The following is a 22438-nucleotide window of genomic DNA, read 5'->3' on the forward strand; positions in this document are numbered from 1 at the left end:
TCGACGTGGCGGTGCCAATGCGGAAGCATGGACCCTCCGCAGCGATGTCGCGGCAGCACTGTCTCCGGAGCTACGGCTTATTGATTTTTTAGCCACAGCGCCCGAGTCACTGAGTCCGGCTACATTTTTATACGAGTTTACCCTGAATGACATTTATCATTACTGTATGATTATAGTTATTTGTTCGAATATGACACGGTCCGACAGTTTAGATAATCTTCATGTGATATGATTGTAAATATAGTTTTGAAGAGCTAATAAATCACTTCATTAATACTCTCTTCTTCTCTACTTGATGTGGTTTGAAGTTAAAGGCAAATGTGTAGTTTGATAAGAGACAGTGGGCCTCATGCAGAGAGCAGCGCTATTTAAAATTGGAGAGGGGAATAAAAAGTAGGTTTAATGGAGAGGTTTATTCTCCATATGCAGAAATGGGCGAAATCCGCTATTTTTAGCATTACTGCATGTGGAGAATTGTAAATGAGGAGATGCGCGCAGCTGAAAGGGGAAAAAAAATCGCGCATTTTTTTTTTTGTTTCCTTATAGCCGGCGAGCTCCTGCTTCTTGCCAACTTTAGTTGGCGGAGAAAATTGGAGAAAATCGCGCCAAAAACAGCCGCTAGATGGCGAGCGCGCCTTTCTGAATTCGGATATTTTTCAGACTGGCGAGATGTAGTTTGTCGCCAGCCGCGCGGCGAGATTTTCAAATAGAAAAAAAAAATGGCGCTTTTTTCCTAACTCGCCATTTTCAGCTGTTTTTAGCGCGATTATCTCCGGAAAATGTCGAGATTGCCAATAGCGCTGCTCTCTGCATGAGGCCCAGTGATTCAGGCATAGATGCTGTTGAAATGTTCTTTTTTTATAGCTTATTCTTTAATTGTCTCATTTATTAGTCAGATCCATGTTTTCAAAATAATTGATAAATAAGAGGATCGTCTTTTACATTGCATCCTATTCACTGCTGTTTGCCTTTTCTTAAACTTTATTGAACACGTTCTTTAGATGAACCATCCCTTAATATTGTTCATCATTTTTAGACATTGACGAGTGCAAAGAGATCCCGGGAATCTGTGCAAATGGAGTTTGCATCAATCAAATTGGCAGCTTCCGCTGTGAATGTCCGACAGGATTCAGCTACAATGACCTGTTGTTGATCTGTGAAGGTAACGTTGCACATTAAATAAAGGAGAGAAATGTGGTGTGGTCAAGAAATTAGTCCAATATGTTTTCGTTTCAAGTGTCACATATCACATTCAAATTGTTATGGTACTATATTAATATGTATGATAAATATGGGACTTTCCTGTGAACTATCTAATGATGTATATAATGATGTAACCATATTTTCTCATGCACACTCAAATATCTACAAAATACATACAGATCCACATACCTTTATCTATGGTTAAGTTTGTAAGCCTGTGCGCCTTTACTAATACAGTGTGGGTGATCATCCCAGCAAACTCTAGGGGAGAGATTTACAAAAAGTACACAATAGCCATTCTTCAGTAAACAGCCATTCAAGTGTTCGTCAGTTTATACAGCTGTCACACTTTCTTGAATGTCCTCCGAAGTGACTTACAATGGTTTGTTTCATAACCAGTTTAAATTAAATTATTAACCCTTTTGTGTTCGGTAGGGACTGCAGCACATTACTATCATCTGTTTGTGATATCACTAATGACTCGAACAGAAGAGGAGGAGTCTCCTCGTTCAGTCAGATCTCTCCCAGAAAACTAGCAAAAAGTCCGCAATATAACTAATATGTCATGGGCTTAGTATGATTGTTTTATAACTGCAGTGGTTTTTTTTTTTTTATTATTTAAACTAAATTCAGTTTTTTTTAACATTTCAGACATTGATGAGTGCAGCAGCGGAGATTATTTTTGTCAGAGAAATGCTGATTGTATCAACAGCCCTGGTAGTTACCGCTGTGAATGTTCATCTGGCTTCAAACTTTTACCTAATGGAGCCTGCATTGGTAAGGGAATACCTATTTTTCTTCAGCTGATAAATACCAGAAATACAATAATAATGAATGCAAATGTATACGTAAAACAAGAAATACGCAAAACCACTGATAAAATGCGTCCCTGTAGATGCAGACTTGCAGTAAACACAGAGATATGCTAAAAGTAACGCCTCTTCATGAGCTCACAAATGTGTCAACATGGAACAAGTGTTAAATATAAGGGGATGCAATGTACTGTAAGCTAAACAGTATCCTCTTGAGTGCTTCTTGTATTTGAAGGGTAGTTAACCAATGCAGCCAAAGATGTCAGGGTACCACTCACCTCAGAAAACCTCAAAAACAGAAAAAATAGAGGGCGTAATTTTTTTTAAATATCTTGATATAGTTGTAACGGATCAACATTAAAAACTGTGCACTCACACAAACGATTAATACATAGATAAAAGTAAATTGCCTTGTCACATAGGTCTCTGTTCTCCCCTTCTCCTGTGTTGGCGATCAGCTATAAGTCCTGGGGTCCAGTGCCCGTGTCCACAACCCGCTGAAAGCCTTCCTGGTCTTTATGGTTGGGGGTGATGAGCGCTTTTAATGTTGATTCATTACAACTATATAAAGATATTTTTTTCATTTTTTGCGCCCTCTATTTTTTCTGTTTTTGATGTCAATCAATACATGTCAACAAATATATGATGAATTACCATTGACCGATGTAAGCAATGTAGTAAATAAACAAAACAATTTAAATGATGCCCGGTTTAATTTGGCATGCATCAACATTTGTTTTAATGGCGCCGCTTCATATCTCTTGTTAAATGATGCACCAGTTTTCACACAGCATCTCATTAACGGGTGCAATAACATTAGCTACATCTGTACATACTATTTACTATTGTTAAATATTTATGAAATATTCTTAGAAATATGCATGTCAGTGTGCATTTAATTAAGAAGTTGTATATTTATGGGTTCATCCATTGCTTTAAAGCGTCATTCCCAAGTTGTTATTTTTGGGTGCAATGATACTGTCACGGTCAATTGCCTCGCCAGCAAGCTCACCATTGAGGTAGCAATTCCGCCTAAGTAACAACATTATTTTTACAGCATTGGAACTATTTTTAGTTTCTGGGGCCCACAGATTCCCATAATATTTACCTGTTTTGGTACCGCTGTTACTTCCTGGGTATTTAAATGACCATCCAATAGAAAGCTGGAACTGATGATGTTACAGCTTCCTAGTAACCCGTGAGATTTTGGCAGCCCCTTTTGATTTCCCATTAAGGAGCTTTAACAATAGTAGCTACACCAGGAACCTTGGGTATCTCAGGAACTGGAGATCCCCAGAGTTAAACAATAATAATAGTTCATCTCAGTAGTATAGGACACCCCCCCCCTTCCCCCACCACCTGAGTGCAAGTGCTATCAAAAAATATTAAAGAACATTTGAGTCGCTGGGATTGCTGCTTTAAAATTACATTAACTCTGCAACCAAAGGCTATCTGTGTACAGTCAAGTAGATACACTGGAGGTTTGGTGTAACATTCTGTAAAGAGCTACTTTTGTACTTTTCAGTAACATTTTACTGAAAACTGTTATAGTGAAATTAACTACAAAACATCCCTTGACCCTAAATAGTCCATTGGACTTGCCACATGAACTAAACGTTATACCCTTTATTTTGTTCCTTTGATTTCTTATTAATGTACAATGCTTTGTCTTATACTGTAAATGTAAATATATTTTAAACTTGTTTCCAATTATTTGCCATTTTTCTTTTTCCATTTCTTTGTTTTCTTGGAAAAATACTTTTTTGTAATTGTGTTAAGTAAATTAGCATACTGAGACAAGAAATCCAATTATAATTAATATAGCACCATGTTTTTAAGACTAATTAATGACCAGAGTCAAATGTATATAATGTATAACCCTGCTCACTTCCTCGTCCAGGGTTATTGCTTGCTGGCGGAGGCGCGCTAAGGCTGAGGGAAAGCGGGTGCTTTCCCTGGCCTTAGACAGCGCGCCGTCCGGGGGCGTGTCAGCGGGCGGGCCAGTGACGTCACGGAGCTGGTTCGCCCACATTGGCCGAACCGCTCACGTGACCGGCCCTGCGCTCCGGCAAGCGCTTGAATTTCAAATTTACCTAAGACCTACGCTTCCGCGCGCTTGCGGAAGCGTAGGCGAGCCCCTACTAAAGCCGCTCTCATTGCGGCTGTAGGGGCTCACTGGTAAGTACCAGCGCGCCTCAGCACGGGCCATGTATTTGTCATCATAACTCTGTGCCCAGGACATACTTGAAAATGAGAGGTAACTCTCAATGTATTACTTCCTGGTAAAACATTTTATAAATAAATAAATGCAGATCTAATGCCAGTGCTACTTATACATTTTTTGAAGAAGAGGAAAAGAAAACAGAGCACTACTTCCAAGCAGATGAGTTAAGTCAAGTAGAGACGCACTCTACTTGACTTAACTCATCTGCTTGGAAGTGGTGCTCTGTTTTCTTATCCTCGTCTTCTATGCATGCTGTGCAAATGGAGGCACACCTATACTCCAAGACGAAGGTATTTACTCACCAGGATACTGCAATCAAATGTGAGTCATTGACTGTTCATTCACTACTTACCCACATCGATGCCTATACAGTATGTCTGGACACAAGAGTGTGCTGATTCCCTATTACCCTGCCAGTGGGATCTCTACCAGCTAATTCGAATTATTGTGGGATTGTGATGTAATTTTGAAGGTGTTTGCAATATTATTATTATACCACAGGGGTACTCAATCAGAGGCTTTTTCTACATATCATGAGCTAATCAAGCATTTGTGCCTGAGGTTTTAGAGCACCACAGAGCTTTTTCAATATTTATTCATTTTTTTGCATGGGACTTTGAAGAGGAACACACCAGAAGCTTAGTTTCCATCAGATAATCTAACCCTGAGGGATGTACTAGCTGCTATTCTAAATGTCAGTCTATGCCATGTGTTTTACATATATATGTATATTACAGATCGCAATGAATGCATGGAAATTCCAAATGTTTGCAGTCACGGCATTTGTGTGGACAGTCAAGGAAGTTACCAGTGTGTCTGCAACAATGGGTTCAAGGCATCTCCAGACCAGACTATGTGCATGGGTATGCATCGATTGGCTTTAACAATAACATATTAGTACATTTACAGATACTGTACAGTATGTATTTGGACATACTGTATGTAAAATTAACTAAATGATATTAAACTCTTCCCTACTTATTTAAGTAATCCCTCAGAACAGGGCAGTACTGGCCAATAATGCTCTGGCTGGAAGAGTTGAAGGCCCGAGGCGAAGCCGAGGGAATTTAACCCAGCCAGGGTATTATTGGCCAGTAATGCCCTGATCTGAGGGGATTATTACTATTATAGGCTAAATGTAGTCTTTTTTCATAAATAATAGACACTTTTGTATAGTTATATAAAAAATTTTATTAAAATAAAATGGTAAATACATGAATTCACCTCGATATACTCTTACACTGCAGCTATCTATATCCACACACTGCTGCCCCCTCTGTGTACACACACACAACACCTCTACACACACACACAGCAGCTCAACACACAACACAGCAGATCTACACACACACAAACTGCTGCCACACACACACACACACACACACACACAGCACCTCTACACACACACACACACACACACACACACACACACACACACACACACACACACACACACACACACACACACACACACAGCACCTCTACACACACACACACACACACACACACACAGCACCTCTAAACACACAGTAGCTCTACACACACAAGCACACCACACACACACACACACTGGAGCTCTACACACACAACACAGCACCTCTACACTCACAACACAGCACCTCTACACTCACAACACAGCACCTCTACACTCACAACACAGCACCTCTACACTCACAACACAGCACCTCTACACACACACACACACAACACAGCAGCTCTACACACACAACACAGCACCTGTACACACACATACACACACAACACAGCAGTTCTACACACACACACACACACACACACACACACACACACACACACAGCAGCTCTACACACACACACACACACACACACACACACACACACAGCAGCAGCTCTACACACACAACACAGCAGCTCTACACACACACAACACAGCAGCTCTACACACCCACAACACAGCATCTCTACACACACAACACAGCAGCTCTACACACACAAACTCTGCTGCTACACACACATACAACAGCACAACACACACACACTGCTGCTGCTATACCCATAAACACTGCTACTGACACACACACACACACACACACACACAACACAGCAGCTCTACACACACACACAACACAGCAGCTCTACACACACACACACACACACACACACAACACAGCAGATCTACACACACAACACTCTGCTGCTACACACACATACAACAGCACAACACAACACAACACACACACACTGCTGCTGCTATACCCATAAACACTGGTACTGACACACACACACACAACACAGTAGCTCTACACACACACACACACACACACACACACACACACACAGAACACAGCAGCTCAACACACACACACACACACACAACACAGCAGCTCTACACACACACACAACACAGCAGCTCTATACACACACACACACACACACACACACAGCAGCTCTACACACACACACACACACACACACACACACACACACACACACAACACAGCAGCTCTACACACACAACACAGCAGCTCTACACACACAACACAGCAGCTCTACACACACAAACTCTGCTGATACACACACATGCTACACCCATAAACACTGCTGTGGACACTGACACACACACACACATACACACACACACACACACACACACTGGAGCTCTATAGACACACACATCAGCTCTACACACACAACACAGCCGCTCTACACACACAACACACAAACTGCTGATACACACACACATACAACTGCACAACACAACACACACACACGCTGCTGCTGCTATACCCATAAACACTGCTACTGACTGACACACACACACACACACACACAGCAGCCACAATAAAAAATGCAGCCACAATAAAAAATGCAGCCACTTACTAAACTTTGCAGACTCTCTCCCCCCCAATTTAACTGAATCTGCTCAAGAGGGGGAGGAGTCAATCCATGGCTGATACTTCCTGACCAATCCCCTGCCCTGTCTCTGAGCTGTTACTTCATTTTGACCAATCCCCTGCCCTGTCTCAGCTGTTGTGAAAGCTGATTGGCTGGAAATAAACAGATTGAAAATTACACTTTGCAAGCTGCTAAAATTCCAGGCATTACTGATTGGATAATTCCCGGAATTTTAACCAATCAGAGAGCAGGGTTTTCAATAATGCTCTGAATTTTACTGCTTTAGCCTATCATAAAAGGTAATATATTTGGGGAAACAGCTGTATCACAGCTAAGTAGTACTACCATTTGGTAGATCAGTTATTTTCAACCGGGGTTCAGCGGCCGCCAGGGGGGGAGAACCGAGATAACTCTCCCAGCTGTCCGAGGACTGGTGGCGCAGCAGCAACCCCACACAGCAGTGACCGACGGCTCCCAAGCTAAGCCGCAGCAGCCGGCAGCTCATGGGGGTTGGGGGAGGGGGAGAGACGGTGCGAAGGTTAGGGTTGAAAACCACTGTGGTAGATAATGGGAGATAAATAAATTGCATTCTATGGACCAGTAACGTACAGTTGTCTGTACTTTTAATATAATGCTTTCTGAATCTCGGTTAAAAAAGGCCAAAATAGGTGTTACTACTGTTTTAATTTAGAGATTGCTGAACATAAGCCACACCCTTGTGCGATAATGATTAAAATGTGAGTTTGACCTTTTGTGGACAGAAGATCTTATGGCTTAGCACTAAATATTTTGACTGTATACAAATTATTCAGTGCAGCTTCTTACTCACTTTTGGTTGTTACCCATGAAATGTAGGGTGTTCTCATTCATCATAACAAAAAAAAAATTGGCATTCAAAAGCCCAAGCGATGACACAGTATCCAAATATGAAATATAAAACTGAGACAGATGAGTTTTGGTTAGGGAAGAATTTACAGCTCTGTCATCTCACTGGCTGAAAGAAAGGTTCCTCCTGTTTCATTTATATTTCCTTTTGCAGATGTTGATGAATGTGAACGACAACCATGTGGAAATGGAACTTGTAAAAACACAGTTGGATCATATAACTGTCTCTGCTACCCAGGGTTTGAGCTCACGCATAATAATGACTGTATTGGTAAGTGCTTTAATCAAATTATTTCTTACAATGGTGCTCCTGTTTAGGCATTAACATTTCCTGGATACTCATTACAGGAATATAGAATTTGATTTCTGATTTCCAATATCAACAGTGAAAGATAGACTTGGAGCTTTTATTAGAGAATTTAAATAGGCGGCTACGAACATACTGTACCGTATGGGGGAAAATGAAAATATGGCACCACACCCAGTTAAAGATGTTAGGTTTGGTTTTGCATCTGGTATCTGTGGCTACATTTGGAGTCAAATATGTTTTACTTAGCACCCCAAATTCCATGTCCTTTTTACTTCCACTAGTTATTTTACCCAAAAACCCTTTTTGTTTGGTCAGAGGTTTACTTATTGGAGAAATCAAACAAGGATCTTCAGTATTTACATCTTCTCCAGTTAAAAAACTTTGTGTTTATGGGCTCTCTTCCCCACCCGACAGCACACCCGACAGCACACTCACACACACACCACAGACAGACAGCATACGTACACACAGAGACTGACAGCATACTTACATGAACAGAAAGACAGCATACTTACTGTCACAGGAGACCAGGGCTTTTAACACTTTTATGCCGGGATAATTCACTAGGCAGAACACTGTAGTGGAATAAAATCAGGTTTATTCGGGTAAATCCGCGTACACACAGTGAAATAGAAAGATACAGGTGAAATACACACTTACAGGGGTGCAGGGGGTGAAATCTGGGCTAAAATAGGTGCAGGGCGCCTGCTTCGGAGGGCTTACCCTGACCGGGAAATCCTCCCGGCTCTCCTGGTCCTCTTTTCGGCTAAAAATCTTAGCCGCGACGGCTACGTTCTAAAATGAGAACTTGGACCTCGTGTCTGACTTAGCCTCAGCTAGGCAGACTTTCTTAGCTCTAAAAATGAAGCTGGTTGCTCTGCTATTCGCAACAGAGCAACTTTGAAAATCCTGCCTTTGCATCACCGGCCCAAGACACAAAATCGTCTGGTTCTATGACTGAGGCTTCTCCTTGCATACCTTCCGCTGCTCTATGTTCAGCATGGAAGTTGGAGGAGTGACCAATCGGAGCGTGGGAATTTCCGCCCCGCCAGTCAATAGGAATAGTGGCTCATCCTTTGGCTGACATCAGAGGAGGGGGCATGCCAAGCCGGCTAGGGATACCCTGTTGGCAGGACATATGAATTGACCAATGGGAAACGTGCCAACAGTCAACCCATTGCCACCTACTGGGCAAGCTCCACTGAGTCTGGCAGAGGGTCCTCCCCAAAGGGGGTCTCTGTTCTCCGGACTCAGTGCCCTGCCCTGGCCACTTAGCACCCCAACACCTGTCAACATCCGGTCTCCTCTTTGAACTACAATGTCTATACCAGACGGGGCGTTCCCAGTGACGTCACAGAGCTGGTTCGCCCTCATTGGGCGAACCGCTCACGTCACGTGTCTGTCGCGTTGAGAAATCAGTTTAACGTATTTCTCACGCAACTTGCACCCCGTGCCTTTAGGCATTTGTGCGTTTTGCAATAACATGTCCAAGGCCTTACTGTACACACACACAGCATACTTACACACACAGCACAGACAGCATACTTACACACACATCACATACATATGGCTAATATACACACACAACATCCTTACTCACACAGCACACACACATACTTACACACAGCATACCTACACACACTGACACACAGCACAGACAGACAGCATGCTTACACACAGCATCAGTGGCAGATTTCCAATTAGACCCAATAGTCCTCAGCCTACGGCGGCAAAATTTGGGGTGGCCTGCAAAGGCCCCAGTCTCTCCGCGACTGATTTCCGGGGGAGAGTGTTGGGCATCTGTAAAGGTCTCTTAACTTCTTCGCTCTGCTCTCCTCCTTCTGCAGCACTGCGGCATCAAATGACGCAGCGACATCACGATGCTGCGTTGCCATGACAGCATGGCGTCCCATGGCATCACGTTGCCAGGGAAACGTGATGGCATGTGACATTAGAGCGTCATTTGACACTGCAATGCTGCAGAAGGAAGAGGGCGTTGCTGCAGGAGGAGGTGGCCCGGGGTAAGTGCCTATGTGTGGCAACATTTTAAATCCACCACTCACAGCATACACCCCCTCCCCCCCCCCAACCCCATAGTTTCATCTCTTCCTAGAGGTATAGTTTCAGGTACATAAATAAGAAACAAAAGGGATACCGGCGCCTTGAAAGTCCAAATGGATGATAGTCCTGGGAATTCCAGAAAGGAGGATGAGTGTCCAAGGAGGTGACTTCGCAGTTTCCTCAATCTTTAAGTAGTCAGATATGGCTTCATCCGTGTGAAGTGTAATATGAAACGAAAAAGAGAAAATATAGTGCAACACAGCTAACATAAAATATGTAAACACAGACCTACAAAACAATACAACACAAACAAGACTGACATCAAACACACAAAGGCAAGGCTGAAAGTAAAAAGTTAGTTTAAACATACCATTGCCTCCTTAGCGCTATCTCTACGTCACCTCTTTTTTCTTAGGTACATAAATAAAATATATTTTGTGTACATTCAGAAATCAGCGAGACCCAGTAGAATCATGTATCCTTAGTAAAGACAAAGGTATTCATCTTGAGTTTATGTCGTGTACCCTATAGTTTCAAATACTACAGTATATATGTGATTTACTGTAGTTTTTCTTTTTCTTTTTTTTTTTTAAATCGTGATTGATAGTGAAGATGGAATAATACCCAAGTCTGGGTGTCATAATGCCTCATTAAGTCATAAGGCCTGCATTGAAGCTGTTCAGATCAGTCACCCAAACAAAACACTGTGGCGTAATAATCCTGTTGCAGCCCTTGCTTGGGCCACATTAAAATAAGTATCATAGAGAACCAAGAGATAAACAACAAATACATGATCCTGTAGCTAGACAAGTTTCTGGGCTACACATTGCTTATTGTGTAATAAATGCGTCTTACTGACACCTTTCTCTTTACAGATATTGATGAGTGCAGCTCCTTTTTTGGCCAGGTGTGTAGGAACGGACGTTGCTTTAATGACATTGGCTCCTTCATCTGTTTATGTAATGAAGGGTACGAACTTAGTCCAGATGGTAAAAATTGCATAGGTAAGTCTGAATTATGTGTGTGTACAGTAGTTGAAAGTAGTTCGCTTAATAAAGGAGAGGAGGCCAAGGTGCAAATCTTCCTTTTTAAAATACAATGACATAAAGGTGAAGAAGAAATAGAAAAAAGGGCCGACATTTAAGTGATTCTCTAACCAACCTATTATTTTACCTCAACTGTTTTTAAAATATGTAATCTCCAGAGGAAGATTTGGCAAATGCCACTGTTTTTTTAGTAGCCCATAAATTAAGGCTGGAGGAGGTTCAAAGTACCATGCCTTGTGGTTAGCAAACGGGGAGAATTCACTGTCAATATATCCTTTTTATTTATTGCCCATTTCAATCAAATTCACTACATGGCATAATGTATCAAAGCACACCAAAGTGCCTCATTTGGTTGTCTACCAAACGGGAAGTACTGTACTGGAAGCTTTACTGAATATTGTGTTACATTTATTGCAGAGTATCAAGTAATATGATTGGGGAAGGAGTTTAGCATATGGGGTAAGATATGTGGGAAATGCACAAGCCTTTGTGACCACTTTTCCCCGCTGTCACCTATCCTATTTGGGGGAGATTCGTTAAAAGACATTTGCTAAAATACAGGATATTGAACCTCGTTCCCACGTCAGCTACCATTCAAGTCAGTTTACTGTTACTTCGAAATCCCGCTTTGAAACGATACCCCATATATGAGCTTAGTGAATCCTAGAACTTCTCACTTATATGAAATAGTAACAAGCAGTTTAATGTACCGTTAATGATGCATCAACTTCCATTCACTAGAATTGAAGTTAATGTATTGTTAAGTTAGCATTACCCTGCTTCTCACCATACTGAATAGGTGTCCTAGGGCCATATTCATTATGTGACTAGTTCCACTATTTAGAGGACTTGAGATAGGAGGAAAGGAGATTTCACCAGCAGCAAAGTAAAGAGTTCTTTAAAGTAAGGGTAGTTAACATTTGATGGTAGATACAATAGTTATGTTAAATATACGGCTATATCTTTTTAGAAAAGAAATATATACAAGGATATACCAAATAAGTTAAGACTTTCAGTGTCAGAGGATCTCGACATCTCTGTGGACACGGAACCTCCAGCACTGCGCGATCATGTGGTTGCTCCTAAGCGTCCTACTTCCGGTATTGTAAATGGAAGGAGAGGGTCCTCCTCTTCCATGTACCGGTACATCATGGTTGACTTTCCTATAGAGTACCGATGGCAAATGTCACCATGAAAATAAACGAAACCGGATGACATACAGTACAGCGTATGACATAAGGGCCTCCATATTGCTGCTCTTCATGATATCCTGGTACAGTGGCACCCCAAAAACATTCAGGCCTTATATTTTGCTAATTTATGTATGTGGTTAAATTATCTGTGCAGTAGATGTGGCGATTAAAGCATGCTTACCATGTGCACCTAAAATTGTTAACAATTCTGCATTTACAAATAAGCTTTTTTAAGTCGTGTTATTTTCCAGACAGTCTCCACAAATATCATGATATATAGTGCGTTTGGAAATTCTCCCAGTTTATTTGTACCTTGGAAAATCAGCATGTGACTAATTGGGGGAATCAAATGGATTACTTACAGGTATATTGGCAGAATTTATCCTGGCCAACATTCACCCAACGATCTTTTTCTTTACTTTGCAACTTGTAAATCAACCACATTGTTCTTGGCTGATCTTGTCTACTATTTAGCCTGTCTCCAAATATCACCTTCCATCAACAGTCGGAACCCACAACACAGCAATATTATCACTGTCATAAAATGTTTGCATTTAAATGATATTTGATAATAGCAGCGCATTAGAAGAAATTAGGGAAGCAGTTGGTAATCATTCTATTTCTGCTTTATTGAAGACATCAATGAGTGTGTGGCATATCCTGGTTCATGTTCTCCTGGTACCTGTCAAAATTTGGAAGGCTCATTCCGATGCATCTGCCCCCCTGGATACGAAGTTGAAAGTGATAACTGCATAGGTAAGCTTATGTGTTTATATATATTCTAGTAGCTGCATTGGTTCTGGACAAGCAGGTAAGTTGGTGATACCTTCTGTTGGACCAACATTACAGTTCTTCATGGATGAAATGATAGTACCGTGGCTCTGTACACTATTTGTCATCAATGAAGAACGCTAATGTTCATCTGCCAGAAGATATCACAACTTAACACCAATCTGTACATTCTTAGGAAATATTAAGGACAATTCAGAAGTATCTACTCTGGCCCATAATCCATCATCTGTGTTTTTATGTTTTATCATTAAATTACAAATCATATCATAGACAGGGTTCTTGAATAATCTGTACTATTACTATTTTTTTTGGGGGGGGGGGCGGTGGGTGGGGTTAAATGTAAGCCTCACAATTTTACATAATATTGGGAGTTTTTCTATTTAGCCAGTGATAATTTGCTAAGCAGTGTTGGCCATTGGTTCTAGTTAACACCCATTGGATCTAATTAGTGTTGAGGAGTAACAATGGCTAAAGCTCTATCTATATATGACACCCACTATATATTTCATGACTGTTCAACTGGTAGCCCGCAGGCCAGATGCGGCCTGCAATAGACCTTGATGTAGCAAAGCTTCTGCTATTTTTGCTATATTTCAGACTGAAATTCACCTGTAAGTAAAGGTAATGTAAATATTAATGGTACAGTATACGTAGATGTTATTAATGCTGGTGACATGTTTAAACATAATAGTTTTCAAGTCTTTACATTACAATAAGCTTGTGACCCTTCTAATCTGGCCCGTTTGGAGAACTAGTTGAAGGGTCCTGGTATATGTTATGATATATTTGATATATATTATATCATAGGACATAGACTGTATATATTATTTTTTAATGTTTTACTTTTTTGAGTTTGACACACAATATGCCACGGATGTAGTCATTTAATGAATTCCATATGTTTTTTAAATGTTATATAGCCTGGGTCCCCCTTGTCCCCTGTTTGTCCACTTACCTTTCCATAGGCTGGGGAGAGTGTGGGGAATGTGCAGTAGCAAGCGCAAGCAGCAGCCATTAGGAGTATAGCACAGCAGGGGAACTACACCCCCAGAATGCTGTAGGGGATGATCACGCAGTATGGCTCGGCCAATAGTGATGCAAGATGCATGGCAGTTAGAATTCTGCCAGTTGGAATTCTGCCAGTTGGAGCTAGGACAGAGAGTAGAGTCTGGGTGTCAGTGGCATTCAGACTAGGCCAGATTAACCCTTTAGGTCCAAGATAGGCCCCACTCACCTAATCAGATTGTGGCTACTACAGGGAAACCCCTAGATAGGGACATTTCCCCTGTAGCTGTATACAGTTAGTGTGTAGTGCCATTTAAACTCACCGCACAGAGATTTGTGGACTGTCAAAGGTTAGACCCTCCTACCGGAGTTCACTCCACGCAGAGGCTTCACTGACATTGACTTATCTGGATCAGTGGATCCCTTTTGCTTTTCGGCCATACCCGGTGTGACGGTAGGGCTAGCTGGCATCACAAAACTGGGATGAAGCCCAGCTAGCTACCCCTAAATCTATGGAACTTGGTCACCTGTGTAAGACTTATTTTGGCCAAATGTATTTAATATCTTGAGAAGAACAGGGAATGTGTAAATGCATAATGCACTGTCTGTAAGAATGCACTTCAAAGTCTCTATTCGTTATTCCCTGTAAATGCAATCCCACAGTTTAGTGAATCAACATTCTTCTGTAAATGTACTTTGGGTGTCAGCCCTGCAAGAAAGCAAATGAGATATTCCATTGTTACTGTCATTTCTATGAAGAATGCAATCCACTTAGTTGAAGCTTTCTATAGAAATGATAGGATTAGGGACAGCTAGGTGTCGGGACTCCTGGGGGGAGGTGAAAGGCTGCTGATCAGATCTGGGAGTAAGAACATTGTATTGTGCAGACTCTGAGGCTTCAAGCCAGTGGGAAGTCTTGAGTGCCTTAGCACTCCCCTGCTCTGGCTTTTGTGGAACTAACTTAATCTGTGCTCTGATTGTCCAGCAGCCCCCTCCCATGTAACCGATAGCCACAGAGGGCTATATAAGGGGTGCTGCTGATCATAGAATAGAGATCTACCTTTAGAGACCATCTGAGAGCAAGAGAGGCTAACGAGACTGAGAGACACCCTGGGAAGGAGTGTGTAGATTCCCTCAGAGGACTATCTGAGAGACAGAGAGACTGAGAAACCTTCTGTGAAGGAGTTGATCTTTACAGTGACCAGCTGGAGAGATATATCAGAGGCGCTACTGTGTGTGATCAGCACTCTGAGATCCTGGACGAGAAGCGGACAGGGTAAGCCTTCTTGAAGCAGGCCCCTGCACCTAGCGAGGCTAGAGTCTACTCCCCAGGCCCCAGTTGGTATTGTATCTTGCTTTGTACATCTTTGTTTTGTCTGCTGGCGTGCCAGAATAAACTTCATTTTATTCAACAACTTTGTCTTGTCTGGTGCTAGTGATCCCGGTGGTTTTGGTGTTTAAGTACTGGTCTTCCGTGACACCCGGGTGCTGGAGCACCTGGGCAGGTACCTCACAACGTGCACCAACTATAACACTTTCAGTTACTGTGGGCAGCGCTGTCTCTCACTTTGGCTGTGTTGGCTCTTGTTGACACCAAGGAGGTTGGGTGCCCAGGGGCCCCTCAGTACTTTGGGGAAATCCCATCAAGGGTGGACACAATGGTTGGAGGGCACGATGGGGCTACGGCCGTGTGAGTCCTATATTGTATGTGAAACATACAGGACACCTACAAGCTCATATTGAACCCCCAAAATAACCACAACATATATATAAGCATATAAATGTCACAGAGGAGTGCTACTGAGCATGGCAATATATATTTAAAACCAGAGACAGAACATGAAGCACAGACAGAGCTCAGTGCACATCCAGTGAAACTTATACACGGCACAGTGCCTAAATATATATGTATAGATATCTATTAAATTAAATGGCCTTTTAGTTTAACATTTTGGCCAAAGTGTTGTAAGCCCTTGAGCCACTACACGGCAGACCACATCTCAAGGGTACCTAACACTAATATAAATTCTTAATAATCTGTGCATTACCAGGAAGAATGATTTATAATAAATCTGTCAAAATTAGTTGCATAGTTCTAAGTCTAATTGAAACTCTTATTAACATGTACATTACCAGGAAAAGCACTCTGTATTAGATTTGTCACAATCAAACTGCAAGCAAGCAAGTTCCCCTGAGAGTAGGAGATGCAATGGAGTGAGCTTTTAACCATTTAAATGTGGGAGGGGGTGAGCTTCAACTAGGTAGGAGGAGCCACCCTCCAATCAGCTAAGACCAGCTGAACAAGAATTGTAAAACATACAGGACACCTACAAGCTCATATTGAACCCCCAAAATAACCACAACATATATATATAAGCATATAAGTGTCACTCCTCGGTGTACCCTAAAATGTTCACAGAAGAATGAGTGGAGTAAGCACGTGGAATTCTTGGTGCATGCCTATAACTGCACCCACCACGAGTCTACGGGATACACTCCCTACTTTCTAATGTTTGGACGAGAAGCACGGCTTCCAGTAGATATACGTCTGAAGGTATCTACCAATGGGGTACCCAACAGGACGCACTTCAAGTACGTACAGCGGTTCCAAGAAAGCCTGCTATGAGCCTACCAACTAGCAGAGAAGGCATCGGCTCATCTGAATGCCTGTAGCAAATGGTGCTACGACCATAAGGTCTGCCATCAGGAGATTCGTCCTGGAGATGCCATTCTCCACAACCTTGGGATCTCCGGCAAACACAAGCTGGCCGACCATTGGCGAGACAGAGTTTTTGAAGTAGAATCTCAGATGTTGGGCCTCCTGGTCTACCGCATAAGAGACGCAGATGGCTGGGTAAAGGTCTGGCACTGAAATCATCTTCTGCCTATTCCACAAGTGGGGGATGACCATCTTGAAATAGAGATTACACCATTGGCCGGTGAGCCCAGTGGAGCTGATGAGAGCTCAGAAATAGTAACAGAGATACCTGAGGATCCTATGGTAGGGCCCTCCAGTAGTACAGACCACAGTCATGGGGCACCTCCCGAAGGAACCACGGGTAATGGGCCCAGGCAGCATACACCTTCTCAGGTGGCTCCATTGAGCCCTCCATTGGACCCTAGGAGTCCTTGTTTGTACCTGAATGAGACATTTCAGAGACTGTTACACCCCCTATGCCCGAGCCTCAAGCTTATGATTATTACTCCCCAGAGGGAGTTGCTGAAGAAGAGATTCACAGAAGCCAAAGAGTGAGGTATCCTCTCAACCGGGTAACCTATGATTCGTTAGAGGCACCCCACTATTAAGCTCAGCAGTTGTCTCGTAGCAAAATTAAATCTGTCATTGTAATGTTCTCAAAAATGTACAATCTGATATAAAGCCATTACAATATGTTATGTTGCATATGCATGTCGTGCAATTTTATTATATAAATATTGGGTTGATGGTTATGTCGTTCCCAAGCGGGTTGGTTGGTTCTTTCACCAGGGGGAGAGTATAGCCTTGGTCCCCCTGGTCCCCTGTTTTTCTCCTTACCTTTCCATAGGCAGCGGAGGCTGGGGAGGGTTTGGGGGGATGTGCAGTAGCAAGCGCAAGTGGCGGCCATTAGGAGTATAGCACAGCAGGGGAACTACTCTCCCCGCAATGCTTTAGGGGATGACCACGCAGCGTGGCTCAGCCAATAGGGCTGAGAGATGCATGGCAGTTAGAGTTCTGGCAGTTGGAATTCTGACAGTTGGAGCCAGGACAGAGAAAGGGAAGGTAGTGTCTGGGTGTCAGTGGCATCCAGACTAGGCCAGATTAACCCTTTAGGTCCAAGATAGGCCCCACTCACCTAATCAGATTGTGGCTGCTACAGGGAAACCCCATAGCTAGGGACATTTCCCTGTAGCTGTATAAAGTTAGCGTATAGTGCCATTTGAAGACGCCACACAGCGATTTGCAGACTGTGGTCTGGGGCAGGACCACCACCGCACTATCAAAGACTATCAAAGGTGAGACCCTCCTACCGGAGTTCACCCCACGCTGAGGCGGAGGCTTCGCTGACATCAACGTCGCTGGATCAGTGGATCCCTTTTGCTTTTTGGCCATACCCGGGTGCTGGAGCACCTGGGCAGGTACCTCACAATGTGCACCAACTATAACACTTTCAGTTACTGTGGGCAGCGCTGTCTCACACATTGGGTGGGTTGGCTCTTGTTGACACCAGGGAGGTTGGGTGCCCAGGGGCCCCTCAATACTTTGGGGAAATCCCATCAAGGGTGGACACTATGGTTGGAGTGCACGGTGGGGCTACGGTCGTGCGAGGCCTACATTGTATGTGGGTTAATGATATATCTAGTTGTATCTGTGTTCAGTAAACTGTTATTAAATACAAGTGTGTGATCTTAGTGGGGTCCTGTGAATGGGTTATCTGGTGCTGTAAGGATTCCTCACAGGTGGAGGTCGCCAAACAGATCAGGTATACCCCGGGCTCCCAGCAGTGGAGGTTCAGGCCTCCTGTGAGCCACAGGTAAAGCACCACACACTCAGTAGCGGCCACATTTCCCATAGAGTGGGGGAAACAGCGCTTCAGTTATTTCAGTTGTTAGGTTTAATACTAGACTATACAGACTTCAAATATTTCTTTATTATGTTATTAGAACATTCACACCATTTACAGCATTTTGAATACAGTTATATATGCGTATAAAAGATTTCACGTAATACAAATTTGTTTAAAACTAAAACGAAATGCCATGCTATTTCATAAAGCACCTTTATGCATATACAGTATTAGTAAATGCGGTCCTTTATGGACCATTCAAGTAAAGTATCTTATGGAGTAACAACGCTTAGTAACTGTAACCTATTATGGACCATTTTCTTGAAGAGGCTGTAATGTGTCCTCAAGCATGGATGGTGTCTTATGGAGTAGCATTTTTTTAGTAAATATGGCCCCACATATTTAGATGTGTGTGTGTGTGTGTGTGTGTGTGTGTGTGTGTGTGTGTGTGTGTGTGTTTGTGTATAACACTATGCTATTCATTTAACTGAATAAGCCGGCATCTCATAATCATAGTAAAATCTGCATACTAAATGTGGTGATACAATTTAGACCTAGACACACAGGATTGGAAAAGTGCCAGTCACCACAAAACCAACAACGTTCAGAGACAAAATATATTAAACAGTGCAGACATTTTATTAGACGGCATGTTTCCCATCAAACACTCAGATCCAGCATTTTAAACTTTTACTAACATTAAAAAGAACTTAGTACAATTTTGAAAAAAGAGAAGCTGTATATTTTTTTTCTTTTAGCTAAATGTTTCTGCACGTCAAGATGCAGATGGTCTATTTAATCTGTCAGTGTCTACAGAACTGTAATGCTTGGCAAACATAATATCAAGCAGCTATTAGTCGTGCCTGCTGTTCTAGAACTGTGAGAAGTTCAGGCTTCTTTATAGATGTCACTAAAAAAAGAATGGAGATGGACGAAACTGTCAATCCGTTTCCCCGAATTTCCCGAGCTTTCGGTTCCAATTCGTTCTGGAAGGGTAAAATCCGTCGACGGATTGTTAGAGTTTCAATCTGTGCAGATTAATCCAAAATCGCCATTGGATACAATCCACGTGGATTTTTAAGAATCCACAGATTTCGCAATCCATTGGGGAATTTTTTTTAAATTCGTCATCGGATTGCGGAATCTGCCATATGGATTGTAAGTGATAAAAAAAAAATCAGCAGAAGACGAATCGCCCTTTTTGAGACTGATTCGGGGAAATCCGCAGACCAAAGGAAATGGCTGATCTAACGCCCGCCCCAAACAATTGCCCGTCTATAAAAAAAGAACAGGATGAGCGCAAAACAAATTCACTCTAATTTAAACCTCCACAGAAATAGTGATATAAATTGCTTTAAAGAAGTTGAAGAAAGAGGAAAAGATCCTGTGTGACATAAATATACTACAGTATATAAAGTAAAAGAAAACACTTAAAATGTGTAAATAAAGAATTCTTTGTGTATACAATACAATTTTTTATGTAATAGTGCAGCTCCAGAAACAAGACTTTTTCCAATAGTAAAATAAGAACGAAGCAGGAACCTCAGAGCGCAGAATATCCAACGATATCTGAAAATAAGTAGAGTAAAAATATAGTGTTACACTGCTAGAAAGCGGCCATCGGCGTGGGGGCCTCCTGACTGGGGGACTAGGCTCCGCCTCTCCAGCCCGCCCTTTCCCCTCCCTTTGCTCTCCTCACCACCAGCTCGGGGGGTTGTGAGGGGCCCGGGGAGGGGCTATAGAGGTGGGCTATTTAAAGCCCAGCTGGTGGGAGCGTTGTCTGTTCGCTGCCCGGCAGCAATCAGTGATAGGGTAGGGAAGATTAATACTACTCACGTGATAGTTTATGTATTCAAGCATTTGTTTGAGGGGTTAAAACATCCTCTTTATGGACAGTTGATCTTCCATATACATCTTCATTAAAATCCCAAAATGTGAGCGGCCCGCTAGGACTAGGCCTGCATTAGGCCGTCCTCGTACTGATGGAAAGGGAGGAAGAAAACTGAGTTCCCCCATCCTACACCCACCCCCCCACCCAGTATGTCTTCCCCCCCTCCCCCCCTTAGACCACCCCCCCCCCCCACCAACTGAAAAATACCCATTTTGGGACAACATGTTGTTTAACTCAGTTGAAAAATCTTGTCATGTGCCTATGACATTGTCGTTATCATTTGGATGTATGTTGTTCTCAATAAAAAAAAAAAGTGATATAAAAAAAAATCCCAAAATGTAAGGATTAAAAAGAGACAAATATATAGTACAACAATGCTTTATATAATTAATGCTCTAAAAAAAAGTGTCAAGCTCAAAACTTAGCTGGTTTGAAATAGCATGTAAGACCATCAAGGTCTAAGTAGAGATGCCAACACTCTCCCAGTGTCAGACACTGAGTCTTCCAGCACACGGCAGCAGGCGGGTCGCTTCTGAATAACGTCACCGTTGGAGATGGGGTAGTATCGTTAGTCGTCTGGCGGATTTAAGGGTCTCTGGCTCCAATGTGTCTTATTTTCATATAAAGTGGGATATTCTGTACTCTGAATGTTCCTGTTTAATTCTTTAGAGATATGGAGGATTTTTATCTCAAAGCAGTGCTGTATATAAAATAATAGTTTTCTCTTTTTTTAGTTAATAGTGTTTGAGATAAACACCTAGGAATAATATTTTGCTGTGTTTGCTGTTAGAAGATTACATGCTGAATTCTTTTAGACCTTGTGGTTCCTGACTTAATAGCCTGCAACACATGACAAAAAGGTTAAAAATGCTAATTTATGTTTGTGTTTCAGCTTTTTACTGTGCTATTATAAATTTATAATAACATGAAAAACAAGTTTATAATCAGATCTACTTATTTGGATGAGTTGTGATACATTCCTGAAACATTCAGATTTTATTTTCTAGAAATTGGCGTGCTAACTACATTTAACAATCGTTGTCATTTTTTACTGTATTGAGTCATTCAGAAAACAAGAAAACTATAGAACTGGTGTTTATTTAGAAAACGTAGTGATTCGATCATCTATATATCTGTGAAGAGTTTGATTAACAATCTGCATTTTTATGCTTTCTTTATGAGCTTGTCTTACATTTTTTATTTGGACTGACAATTGTTATTGTATCACCTACTGTAATACTGGTACTCGTACTTTCTTTAAAACTGCTTCACATACACGAATCAAATTACTGTACAGTACATTTTGGATTTGCCCAATTCAACTAATGCCTACAATAGTCTAGATTTTTCAATGTAAAATTTGTAAAAAGAAGCATGGAAGCACATCACACAAATGTAGTGAATGTCTGGAAATATCATTGTAATTATTGGCTTTCTGTTCTCTAGATATTGATGAATGCACTCAAGAACCCAATATATGTCTTTTTGGAAAATGTTCGAACACTCCAGGAGGCTTTCAGTGTGTCTGCCCCCCAGGGTTTGTTTTGTCAGAAAATGGGAGGAGGTGCTTTGGTAAGTTATACTAAATACAGGCAGGT

The 22438-nt window shown here is 42.0% G+C and overlaps 1 protein-coding gene across 4 annotated transcripts in view; it reads left to right on the forward strand.

The window, feature by feature from the left end:
* The window catches only part of FBN2 (fibrillin 2), a 271752-nt gene that overhangs the window by 206674 nt on the left and 42640 nt on the right, over window positions 1-22438 (forward strand). For all 4 annotated transcript variants that reach the window (XM_075600216.1, XM_075600224.1, XM_075600237.1 and 1 more), the window contains 7 exons: window positions 1037-1162; window positions 1855-1980; window positions 4977-5102; window positions 8153-8269; window positions 11245-11373; window positions 13245-13364; window positions 22287-22412. In XM_075600216.1, coding sequence (XP_075456331.1) covers window positions 1037-1162; window positions 1855-1980; window positions 4977-5102; window positions 8153-8269; window positions 11245-11373; window positions 13245-13364; window positions 22287-22412 — 870 coding nt within the window. The remainder of the gene's footprint in view (window positions 1-1036; window positions 1163-1854; window positions 1981-4976; window positions 5103-8152; window positions 8270-11244; window positions 11374-13244; window positions 13365-22286; window positions 22413-22438) is intronic.

The sequence above is a fragment of the Ascaphus truei genome, chromosome 1, assembly GCF_040206685.1.
Source record: "Ascaphus truei isolate aAscTru1 chromosome 1, aAscTru1.hap1, whole genome shotgun sequence".
Lineage (NCBI taxonomy): Eukaryota > Metazoa > Chordata > Amphibia > Anura > Ascaphidae > Ascaphus > Ascaphus truei.